The sequence below is a fragment of the Mastigoproctus giganteus genome, chromosome 3 (genome assembly GCF_048544385.1).
Source record: "Mastigoproctus giganteus isolate SK-2022 chromosome 3, ASM4854438v1, whole genome shotgun sequence".
Taxonomy (NCBI): Eukaryota; Metazoa; Arthropoda; class Arachnida; order Uropygi; family Thelyphonidae; genus Mastigoproctus; species Mastigoproctus giganteus.
In genome coordinates this window covers 194005941-194018575 of record NC_143577.1, presented here as the reverse complement: position 1 = coordinate 194018575, position 12635 = coordinate 194005941, and the positions used below count along the sequence as shown (strand labels likewise).

Below are 12635 nucleotides of genomic sequence, written 5' to 3'. Positions count from 1 at the left end.
TATAACAGCTTAAAATCTGATGCGAGATATAAGGTGTGGCTCAGGTAAGCCTGGGATCACAAGCATGTTCCTATAGTAGGACCCTATAAGTGGTTTTTGATATATATGCAATGTTATAATAAAAATTATGATTACAATTTTTAAAAAAATAAAAAATAATTGATACACTATAGTTTGCTAGCCGGTGAGTACAGGTTTTCCAGGCTGTAATACACGAATCCAACATATCTAAATCAGAACATGCAAATATCATTCTATATCAATGCCTCAGGATTGCTTCCATTTACAATAAAAGTACAACTTGTGCAGCAAACATTAAAGTATTGTGGTCCACAATAATTTGCCTATCACTTACCTGAAGTACCACTTTAGGAAGGCTTTAAATATAATAAATTTCAAAAAACTCCTGCCAGAACTCATTGCACCAATTTAACAACCAAAAAGCAAAAAATTACAGTTTCAGATTCATAGGTCCTAGAGCTATGTATATAGGATATACTTTGCTTTCTTGGTTTATTATGGGATGGAAAACCTGTACCCATCGGCTATCTTTAGTTTATCAACTAATATTAATCGTATGTTAATCATAATTTTTATTATTACATTGCATATATATCATAAACCACTTAAGTTCACGCAAAAGAGACATGCAAATTTAGCTCAGGGTCCTAAATTAGAACTGGTTTGTGATCCCAGGCTTACCCGAGCCACACCTTATATCTTGCATCAGACTTTAAGCTGTCCTATACGCTTTCATTCTTATTTCTCCGAAATTATTTGGACAATATGAGGATGTAGGAGAAACTACTTCTAAATGTACTACTATAATTTTGCCTTCGTGGAGTTCAGGTACTATTAGCCATTCATCCCATCTTGCTATTGGCATGTTTCTTTTTGTGTTAACTTAATAGTAACTAATTGGCTATTTGTAGGCACTTCTATACACATTTTACTGCATCCAACGCACACAGGAGTCACCACATGGTAATTCTCACTAGAGGGCTGTACATTACACATAATACCATTTCCTTTTTTGACTACAGTTCATGCTACACGTGGTTTGTCGGCTTGGTCATGGGAAATATGCCTTATTCCTACTTTAATTTCTTTTACATCCTTCATTCTCTGTCAGGTCAATGATGATCAATGAGCACTTTGCAGTATTATTGAAAAATCTTTCTTATTGTATTATGGATTAGATTCAAATTATTTATGTAACCCTTAAATTTATTACATGTCATATTACCCCAAATTATATTTTTGGTTATTCAACCTCAAAATTAATTTCGCCTTAACACATAGATGTTAATTTACAATTAACATCTTTGTCATTACGCAAGTCTCGAAAATTTCAAAAGAATGATATTTTTTTAGTTTTAATAAATTGTTATGTAAAGGAGGATTTTTAATATTCTGGAAATAGTAATTAAATTTTGCAATTTTTTTTATTTGCAGCATATGACTGGTAAAGAAAATCAAGATGCTATGATGGAACAAGTTATTTTTTCTCACCGCAGCTTACAAGGCCTTTCTCAATCTCTAGCAGAAATATATTATATCATGGAGGTTCAGCAACTTGAAGGTTATGGCCAAGAGTGTTTTCAAGCAAAGGTAGCAAACTTTTATTTTTTATTATATTAATTTTTGTTAATGACCCATATACTGTCATGAGTTGCATTCCACTTGATGATAAAAAGTTTAAAAAAAGGAGTTTTTTTAAGAGGTTAACTAAGGCAAATTAAAAATACAAGCTTAAGCGTGATGGTTCAAAAAATATTGTAGTAGATTTTCAATTATCTGGAAAGCACATTAGCCAAAATCTCTACAGCCTATGGAACTCATTATATTTTTTAATGTTCCTACCTACAGACTCTTAAATTTCTCAGAACCCTCATCTTCACCTTTGCTTTTTGTCTGCCTAGCTTACTCCAATCATATTTAAGTAATTTTAATTTGTATCTCTGTGCCCATCATGTTATAAAAAAATTGCTTTCTCTATTGGAAAAACTTTGATTCATCAAAAAACATGAAAAAGGTGCTGAAGTGTCAACTTTAATTGGTCACTGTTTGGAACAACAAGGAGATGTTGTCCTTGCAGATGAGATGGTGCTTCAAAATTTACGTGGTGCCATTTGCAGAGAGGCAAGCCAAGGAAAAAAATTCATTTTTTTTCCCCAAAAAATATGTAATATTAAATTTTATGTAAAATCTATCCACACTGTGGTATACATTTTATAAATGTGAATACAGTATGTACATATGTAATAAATTTATGTTTTTGCATATTATCTGGTTTTGTTTTTTTTTTTTTTTCCCGTTTATCCAAGAAAATTTCTTAACCATGCCAGACAAATCTGTTATTTATTATATTGCATATGAATAACTTGCATCCCTCCCACATTTTCCTCTGTCCCTTCAATTTACAAATAATAGTCAACAGACATAACAGTGTAAGGCTCAAAATTAATAGCTAGACTTCTGTTCCAGAGAAAATAATGGAGCCACTGATTAAAGAAGTAATGCAGGACCATCTGGACAGGAATGAGCTATACTACAGTAACAGCATGGACTTGTTAAGAGGTGATCTTTTCTGATCAATTTGATTGTATACTATGGTGCAGTAACAAAGGACTGAATGCAAAAAATAATTTCAGCATTGTACACTTAAGTTTCAGTAAACCTTTTGATATTGTTCCATTTAAAAGACTACTTTACAAATTGGAGCAGCACAACATTAGGGACAAGTTACTTCTATGAATAAAGGAATGTTTGACCTGGAGAAGACAAAGAGTGGTTATCAGTGGGCACTGCTCTTTATGGACTACTGTTATTAGTGGAGTCTTCCAGGGTTCATTGCTGGTCCTAGTGTTGTTTTGTATATTTATTAATAATATTGATGAAGATATATATATCAGGCATAATGTTTAAGTTTGCAGATGATATAAAGATTGGCAGATTGGTTAGACAGTAATCAAGATATGCTAATGAGATCTAGAAAAATTATAGGCAGATAGACTGAGAAGTGGCAATTCAAATTTAACATTGACAAATGCAAGGTATTGCATATGGGTAGCAGTATAGTGGAGAATGAAAAAGATCTGTGGTAATTGCTCAGTCAGGCAGACATCAAGTGCTCTGTTCAGTGCATACGGGCTGCTAGGATAGTTCATGTGGTTTTTTTAATGATATACAGGAATTTGGCCAGAATGGATAAGGAGGTGATTATTCCATTGTACAAATGTATAAGGCAATGCTTTGGCCACATCTTGCGTACTGCATATAGATCTCAAAGCCACATTTTAGGTAAGACATGGATCTGTTGGAATGGGTGCAAAGAAGAGAAACAAGATTGGTTAAGGGAACAAAAGGGTTCAGGTCTGCAAATTGCAACATCTGGAGACTAGCCACCTGCAAGGAGATCTGATCAAAGTGTTCAATGGATTGAATAAACTCATAAATTCAAATTGAGGAAGGATGTTTGCAGGATAGATGTGTAGAACAGGTTTTCATCTGGTGATCTGGTGTTGTGAAAGTGGATAGTCTGGATAAATTCAAGGAAGAACCACACAAGTTACCAGAGCTAATGGACAGTTGATGTGGGAAGTGTTGTTGTTGTTGTGTTTCTTTCTTTCTTTCTGGCCCCGAGTGACAAGCGATAGTGTCCAAGCGATTTTCCTAAGTGATATGTAGTGATCTTTCTCAGTGATTTCGTTCTGCTTTCTTCCCAGTGCTTTTCTCATCCTCATTTCTTTGTAAGTGGCTCTGTACTTAACAGATCCTAAGTAAGAACCCAGAAAGGAAAATCACTTTTCTTTTCCTAGTATATTTATTAATTTTTGCACAAGCAAAGTAACTTCTCCAGCCGCTTGGCACTAGGTGGCACCCCTCCTGCCTCCATGTGGTGGGGCTGGAAACCTGGGAGGAAAAGCTCTCACTACTAGGGCTAAAAGGAGCAATAATGGACTGTGATGCACATATACCGCTAGAGCCAACAGGCTCTCAACATACTGAGACCCGCAGAATGGAAGACGATCTCAATCTTCCAAAAAGAATGAAAAAGGACTCTAACAAATCAGAACCACCAGCTTTTCTGATAATACATTCCTTATCAACTCAGCCACTAAGCAAACTCTAAACCTTTGTCATCCAGAGATGTCTTGAGAATGCAGCAGGTACACCGAAAATAGTGAAAAGGCTCCAATCAGAATATCTTTTAATTGAGACCACTCAAGCAAAGCATTCAGAATTATTACTAAAATTGTCATCTATAAGCAGAATCCCAATCAGTCTCACTGCATAACACATTGAACTCCTCAAAAGGAGTAATAAGTGAGTTGGATTTATTGAACTTGACCGAAAAGGAGATAATCATGGAATTACTAGAACAGAAAGTAACTCAAGCAAGAAGAATTATGATACGGAAGGATGACAAGCTTGTTCCAACACGTAATATTATATTGACCTTTAGTACACCAGATTTGCCAACCTCAGTTAAAGTAGGCTACCCAAACTGCCATATCTGACCATACATTCCTAACCCCTTAAGATGTTTCAAATGCCAAAAGTTTGGTCACTCCCAGACAACATGCAGAGGCAAAACTACTTGTCCTAACTGCGGGTCAAAAAATCATTCACAAACAGAGTGTACTGCAAAGGCTCTGGAATGTCCAAATTGCAAGAGTGACCATCCAGCATACTCAAAATCATGCGACCTCTGAAAAATTGAAAAACTAATACAAAAGTATAAGATTGAGAATAAGGTCACATATCAAGAAGCAAGAAAGCAAATAAAGTCAACAATCCCAAAACACACCTACGCTTCCATTACACAAAAGTGTCAAGCTGTTTCAACCCAAACTGAGGTATCAATTCTGCCCAATACATCCATTGCAGAATGGGCACGATCTCTGCTATCAACACTTCAAATTACCACCAAGCCTGTTCTAGTTGATGAAATAAGTAATACCCCATCACAGTTCCGCCTAAAATCTCATGTGATAAAATGCCAAATAAATCATGAAGGCAACGATTGAAAAACAAACACAAAAGTATAAGATTGAGAATAAGGTTACATATCAAGAAAGCAACAAGCCACCGAATTACAAAAGATAAACTCAAATAGAATGGACTCTGAAAATATAACTGCACAAGAAGAAACAGTCCTTCATGCAGAAGATTATATGGAGACCGGATATTCACTTGGTCAAACAGATGATGTAGAAGAGTGTATAGATTTCAGATGTCCCAATTTTCCTAGAAAAAATAAAACAAAATATGACCGTCAAAAGCAAACCACTCACAAAAAACAGACAGACTCTCCTTCCCTCTCCAAACCCAAATAATGCAGCACATTGTACAGTGGAATTATAGTGGTTTATGCAGCAATACCGATGACATCTGTGATTTAATCTTTCGATATAGTCCTGTAGCCATTTGCTTACAAGAGACTAATCTAACTCCACAAATAACACCATCAATCAAAAATTATACAATTTACAGAAAAGATAAACTCTTCATTATCCGCACATGGAGACGTTGTGATCTTAGTTGACTATAAAATACCTTCTAGAAACATTCCGCTTCAGACCCACTTAGAAGCTGTTGCAGTATGTGTATTAGTTGGACAAATTCTAACTCTAGTATCACTCTACCTTTCACCCAACAATATGTACACGTTCAAAGAACTAGAAGACCTCATAAAACAAATTCCATCACTTTTTTGTATCCTTGGTGACTTCAATGCACATCATCCATTGTGGGGATCTGCCCACGTGGACAATAGAGGACACTTGATAGAGATGATACTAGATCAACTTAATCTGACATTAATAAACACTGGTCAAAATACTTATACTCACCTTCCCACTGGATCTATGTCAGCAATTGATTTAACAATCTTTTCCTCCATATTGTATCCTAGTATAGAATGGACAGTTTTAAATGATCCACACAATAGCAATCACTTCCCAGTTGTATGCAGAATACAAACACTATAAACCCCATGCTCTGATCATCGGGTAAAACAGAAATTCTCAAAAGCAGATTGGGAAAAATATTCAACCTGTCTTTCTTTTAACAGCCAATTGATTAAACTACATTGATGAAGTCACTGCACAATACTGAGGAAATACTAACTGCAACCTCCAAAGCAATACCTCAGTCCTCTGCATGTAAATACAGAAATCTTAAACACTGGTGGAACAAAGTTTGTAACGATGCGAAAAAGGAAAAAAAATAAAGCTTGGAACCTCTTTCGGAAGTTTCCAACTACCAACAACTTAATTCAATATAAAGGACTTAAGGCAAAAGCTTAACAAATTACAAGAAAGGCCAAAGAGGACACGAGAATACAGTTTGCCTCCACTATCACAAAGGATACAAGTAGTCGACTTATCTGGAAAAAGATTTGACAACTCAATGGTAAATATCTACCTCCTCCTGCTCCCATCTTAAACCAGAATGGACAGGAAATATCTTCTCAAGAAATAGCTAACGTCCTTGCAGAGACTTTCTCCCAAACATCTGCCAGGTTCAGCATACGGCAACTCCTTTCTTCAAATTAAAACTCTAGCAGAAAGGTACAAAATCAACTTCCATACAACCCAAAATCATGCCTGCAAACAGCATTGAACAGATCACCCAATAGTGCAGCTGGACGAACCTGATGGAATATATTATGTAATGCTGAAACATATAAGCAGTACTGCCTTAAATTTATTATTAATGTTCTATAATCGGATTTTTCTCGAAGATACATATCCTTCTGCCTGGCATCACTGTTATTTTAGCCTTTGCTAAACCGGGGAAAGATCAGTCGCTGCCTCAAAATTACCGACCTATCTCTCTCATTAGCTGCCTAAGTAAAACCCTTGAAAGAATGATACACAGACAACTTACCTGGAAACTAAAAACTTGTGAACAGCATTCAGTTTGGATTCTGACAAAACAGATCCACTTTAGATCTAATGGTGAAAGCTGCGACTAACATCCGTAATGCTTACGTCAAAAATGAACATCTTGTCATGGTAAGTCTTGATATCGAAAAGGCTTTCGATACTACCTGGAGGTATGGCATGTTGAGAGAACTTTTCCGTAGGATTGCGAGGGCACTTACCAGAATTCATCAGAAATTTTCTTCGACAGAAAACCTTTCAGGTCTGCTATCACTCTGTACTTTCTCAGTCCTGTACTCAAGAAGAAGCAAGAAGGATGTACTTAGTTCTACCCTATTCTCACGTAGACTGAACAATATAACACAGAACATCCCCAATACTGTAGAACTATATATGTATGCTGACGATATTACTGTATCTTGCTGTTCACAAAATATTCATACCATTGAAAGACAGCTGCAAATTTCCATAAATAAGTTGGAGACATGGGCCCAGCAGAATGGATATCATTTATTTGAACAAAAAACGCAAGCTACACCCAGAACCGGAACTCCAATTAAAAAAACCATCTAATCCCTCTCACCAGTAACCTTCGTTTCCTAGATTTAATGTTGAACACCAAACTTAACTTTGTTTCACATATCACATACCTCCGAACTGTTTGTTTAAAGAAACTTAATATACTCAGGTCCATTTCTGCAACAACATGGGGTGCTGATAGATATACCCTTTTACAGCTGTATCGGGCTCTTATCAGGTCTCGTTTGGATTATGGTGCTGTTGTCTATGACTCGGCCAGGAAAAGTGGACTGACCAGACTTAATACCATCCAACACAGTACCCTTCATACTGTTCTTGCCACGTTTAGAACATCCCCTGTCCAGAGCTTGTATGTAGAGGCACATGAACCTCCACTTCACCTTAGAAGGAAAATGCTGCTCCTCAACTATGCAGCCAATTCAAAGCATTCCAACCCATCCCGTTCACCCGATACTTACCAATCCTCAATCGACAGAATTCTGTAACAGTAAACCAACTGAAAATAGCCCCACTGGTATTAGATTAAAAGATTTGCTTCATACCTGGAATATTAATTTTGACAATATCCTTCAAGAGACTGATGTACCTGATCCACCTTGGTCTGTAAACCTCCCTTACTGTGATACCTACTTTCAGCAATGGGGAAAGAAATCCCTGGAGGACGAAAATATAAAACAAATACATAAAGAACATGCCCTCAAGAATAAGCAAAGCTGCCTAATATATACAGATGGTTCAAAAACAAGTTGTGCCATTGAGGCCGTGGCTGCCTTTCCTTCTTTTACAGTCTCCTTGTCACTTCCAGTTGAATGTAGCAGTTGCACTGCAGAATTGTATGCAATTAAATTAGCCCTAGAGAAAATCAACACTTTTGCCAATGCTAGCAGTGTAATATACACATTCCATGAGTGCTGTGTCTTCACTGGACAATAAATATTCTGTATTTCATCCCATCATAAAACAAATCCTTTCTTGTTTAAACCATCTAAGGAATAAAAATCATTCGGTGAAATTTTGCTGGATTCCAAGACATACTGGTATCGCAAGTAATGAAAGAGCAGATCAGGCAGCCAACCAACCAAATAGTACAGCACCAGAAATTTACCAAGTACCATACGTGGATTATTTGAAACTTGTCTATACATTTCGGTGGTCAGAAATATGGAAGTCACAAAGGAATAATAAACTGCTCCAAATCAAAGAGGAACCAGCATTATGGAATTCCAGCTTCAGACAGGAAGAAGTTGTACTGTCGAGACTCGGGATAGGATATATGCACCTAACCCATATGTTTCTTCTCATCGGGGACGACCCACCTTGATATATATATTGCACATCAACACTTACAGTCAAACATATACTTTTAGAATGTGCGCACTTTTCCCTTCTTAGAAAAAAATACTTTCCACTCTCAGTCACGATTGCAAGAATCTCTATTGCTTACCCACATCATTGGAAATAATGATAACCTAGTTGAACTGTATACCTTCCTTAAACAAATGATATTAAGAGTAGGAGACCGGCGAAATTACTTAACAAGTACAGGTCACTGTTGAAAAAAAGCCGTGAATTAGGGTTGAATTTGAAAGTGTCTGCAATTCTGCCCAGACACGAGAGATAGCAGGGAGTATATGATGAGAGCCCTGTCGACCAATTCGGCCCTGGAAAGATTGTGCTAAGGCTCAAAAGGTAGAATTTTTTTCAGCCTGGTCTGTACTTGTTAACAGGAGAGACTGCTTCTACAGGGATGGGATACACTTAAATAGAAAGGGTGCAAGAATGTTTGCTGATGCTATCGAGGCAGTGTTAGGTGGGTCGGAAAACTGCTAGATTGGGGGGGATACAAGGACTAATAGATTAACAGTAGCCATTGGCAGAGGTGAAAGTGATTCTTGCACTGCTTCTATTGGAATGAGCCGCAGCCTGGAAAATAAGATGCAGGATATTTCAGAGACTGCTGGGAATCATTGGAGTACAAGTAAACACATGGGTTGTGTTAGGGTAGCTAAGAAAAGGAACAGGTGCATGTATACTTGGGTGTACACCAATGCTAGGAGTTTAGTAAATAAATTTGATGAATTTGAGGTATTGCTCAAAACATCAAAGGCAGATATTGTGGGGATTTCAGAGACGTGGTATCACACAGATATAAGGAATGCAGAGCTGGAATTTGGGGAGTACAATGTCTACAGAAGGGATAGACAGGATAGGAAGGGAGGAGGGGTTATGCTATTAGTTAAGAAATACATAAAATCCAAGGAAGTGAAGCCAGTCGACATTGCTGGACAGTGCAGTGTCGAGTAAGTTTGGTGTGACATAAGCATTGGGAGATCAAAATTGAGAGTAGGAGTGTGCTATAGGCCTAATGACTCTGATCAGTATAATAAGAAATTGTACAGGGAAATAGAATGGGCCAGTAAATCAGAGAGTCTTATAATGGAGGATTTTAATTTCCCAGATATTGACTGGAATTTGGGGGCTGGTCACTCACACGCTAGCAAGGCTTTTGTGGATTTATTGGATGATTGTTTTCTACATCAGCATGTTCGGGAGGCAACTAGAGGGAGTAATACTCTTGATTTGATTATCAGTAGTGACTCTTCATGCATTAAGAATCTGCAGGTAAATGAACCACTAGGCAGTGATCACAGTGTGCTGAAGTGGGATTTACTCAAAGAGGTAACTATCATTAGGGGTAAAGGGAAGAGTTATTGCTTTCGTAAAGGCAACTACGATGGACTGAAACAGTATTTAAATTCTATACAGTGGGACCAACTGATGATGTTACCAACAGAAAATTCAAAATGGGAAGCATTCAAAGAACTTATCTTGGAAGCTAGTACGCTTTATATACCAACTAAGAAATATTGTTCAAGGTTTAGGCCTAAGTGGATGTCAGATGAACTAATGAGACATATGGCAGAGAAGAAAAATGCATGGAATACATACAAATTAACACGTGACACAGAAGCTTATGATAGATACAAGGTGATCTGTAACCAAGTTACAAAGGAGGTTATGCAGGCGAAGGCAGATTACGAGAAATCTTTGGCAAGTGATGCAAAGAAAAACAGCAAAGAGTTCTTTACTTATGTAAACTCTAGAAGGAAGGGGATGAATCAGATTGGTCCACTTAATATCGATGGGTAAACTGTTGAAGATCCTGCTCAGATAGCTAACAAACTAAATGAATATTTTGCATCGACATTCACACATGAGGAGTTATTCAGCGAGGGGAATGCCAGAGGTGCATTCAACTCTGGCAGTAAGCTAGAGAATCTTGTAATAACTGAGAGTAAAGTGGAGGAGAAATTGTTAAAGATAAATACAAGAAAGGCACCTGGGGTGGATGGGATCTATCCAGTTATATTAAAGGAGGCAGCAAAGGAAGTAAGCAGCAAACCCTTAGCCATAATTATGAGAGCTTCCTTGGACTTAGGGGAAGTACCCATGGACTGGACATGTGCAAATGTGACCCCAATTCACAAAGGAGGATCAAAGGGCGACACAAGTAATTATAGACCTGTTAGTTTAACTTCTGTTCCCGGAAAATTAATGGAGGCACTGGTTAAAGAATCAACTGCAGGATCATCTAGACAAGACTTCAGTTATAGCTCAGACACAGCATGGTTTTGTTAAGTGGAAGTCTTTCCTGACCAATCTGATTGGATACCATAATGCAGTCACAAAAGAACTGGATGCAGGGAATAACTTTGATATTATATACTTGGATCTTAGAAAGGCTTTTGATACTGTTGCACATGGAAGCCTGCTGCACAAATTTTAGCAGTGTGGCATTGAAGGCAAATTGCTCCTGTGGATAAAGGGGTGGTTGAGGGGGAGAAGACAGAGAGTGGTAATCAATGGACACTGCTCATCGTGGACTAATGTTATTAGTGGAGTCCCTGAGGGTTCAGTGTTGGGTCCATTATTGTTTTCTGTATTTATAAATGATATTGATGATGGTATATCAAGTTTAATGTCCAAGTTTGCAGACGATACAAAGGTTGGCAGGGTTGTCAAGGACACTACTGACACTATGCTGCTGCAACAGGATCTGGAAAGGTTGAGCAGATGGGCTGAGAGGTGGCAAATGAAGTTTAACATTGACAAATGTAAAGTACTACATATGGGAAACAGCAACCCCAGAGCAATGTATCAACTCTGTGGTACTACACTGACAGTGGTAGAGAATGAAAAAGGACCTGGTGGTGGTTGTGCAGGCAGATATGAAGTTCTCTGAGCAGTGCAGACGTGCTGCAAGAGTAGCTCATGGTGTATTGTCAATGATATATAGGAATTTTTCTAGCAGGGATGAGGTAATTATTCCCTTGTATAAGGCAATAGTCAGACCACACCCAGAGTACTGTATACAAGCTTGGAGGCCTCATTTCAAGAAGGATGTAGAGTTGCTGGAACGAGTACAGAGAAGGGCAACAAGAGTAGTGAATGGAACAAAGGGGTGCTCTTACGAAGAAAGGCTTAAGTTTTGCAAATTGCAGTGTCTGGAGACTAGGCACCAGCAAGGTGATCTGATAGAGGTGTATAAAGCCTTGAATGGTTTGAGCATGCTCAATGCTGATGGGATTCTCCCTCTTGCTCAGAATAATCACCTGAGAGGGCATAAATTCAAATTGTGGAAAGACAGATGTAGGATAGCCAGCGGGTGGTTGGTTGGTGGAACAGACTTCCATCCCTTGTCGTGGAAGTTGATAGCCTAAATAAGTTTAAGGCTCAGCTGGACAGGTATTTTGAACGAACAGAGGGGTGAAGTAGAAGTGGTTATTTTTTTTTTTTTATTTATTTATTTTATTTTATTATTATTTTTTTTTTGGCTGATGCTGCATAAGCTTGCTTTCTTGCATCAAATGCCTCTACTAATGCCAATGCTAACAAAACCCCATGACCTGCCCTGGTAGACTGTCTTCATTGCTCAGAGAAACTTTATATCTGACTGCACAATTACTCCCAGGTCTTTTTCATTTTCTACCACCTTAAGTGTAGTACCACACAGTTGATACATTTCTCTGGGGTTACTTCTACCCATATGCAGTACTTTGCATTTGTCAAGGTTAAACTTCAGTTACCACTTCTTAGCCCATCTGTCCAAATTATCTAGATCCTGTTGCAGTAGCACACTGCCATTACTGTCATTAACAACCCTGCCAACCTTTGTATCATCTGCAAACTTTGACACTAAGC

The 12635-nt window shown here is 37.8% G+C and overlaps 1 protein-coding gene across 1 annotated transcript in view; it reads left to right on the top strand.

Annotated features, from left to right (window-relative positions):
- Pez (protein tyrosine phosphatase non-receptor pez) overlaps positions 1–12635 on the top strand; it is a 297962-nt gene that overhangs the window by 69206 nt on the left and 216121 nt on the right. The window contains exon 6 of the mRNA XM_090370791.1: positions 1456–1611. Coding sequence (XP_090226917.1) covers positions 1456–1611 — 156 coding nt within the window. The remainder of the gene's footprint in view (positions 1–1455; positions 1612–12635) is intronic.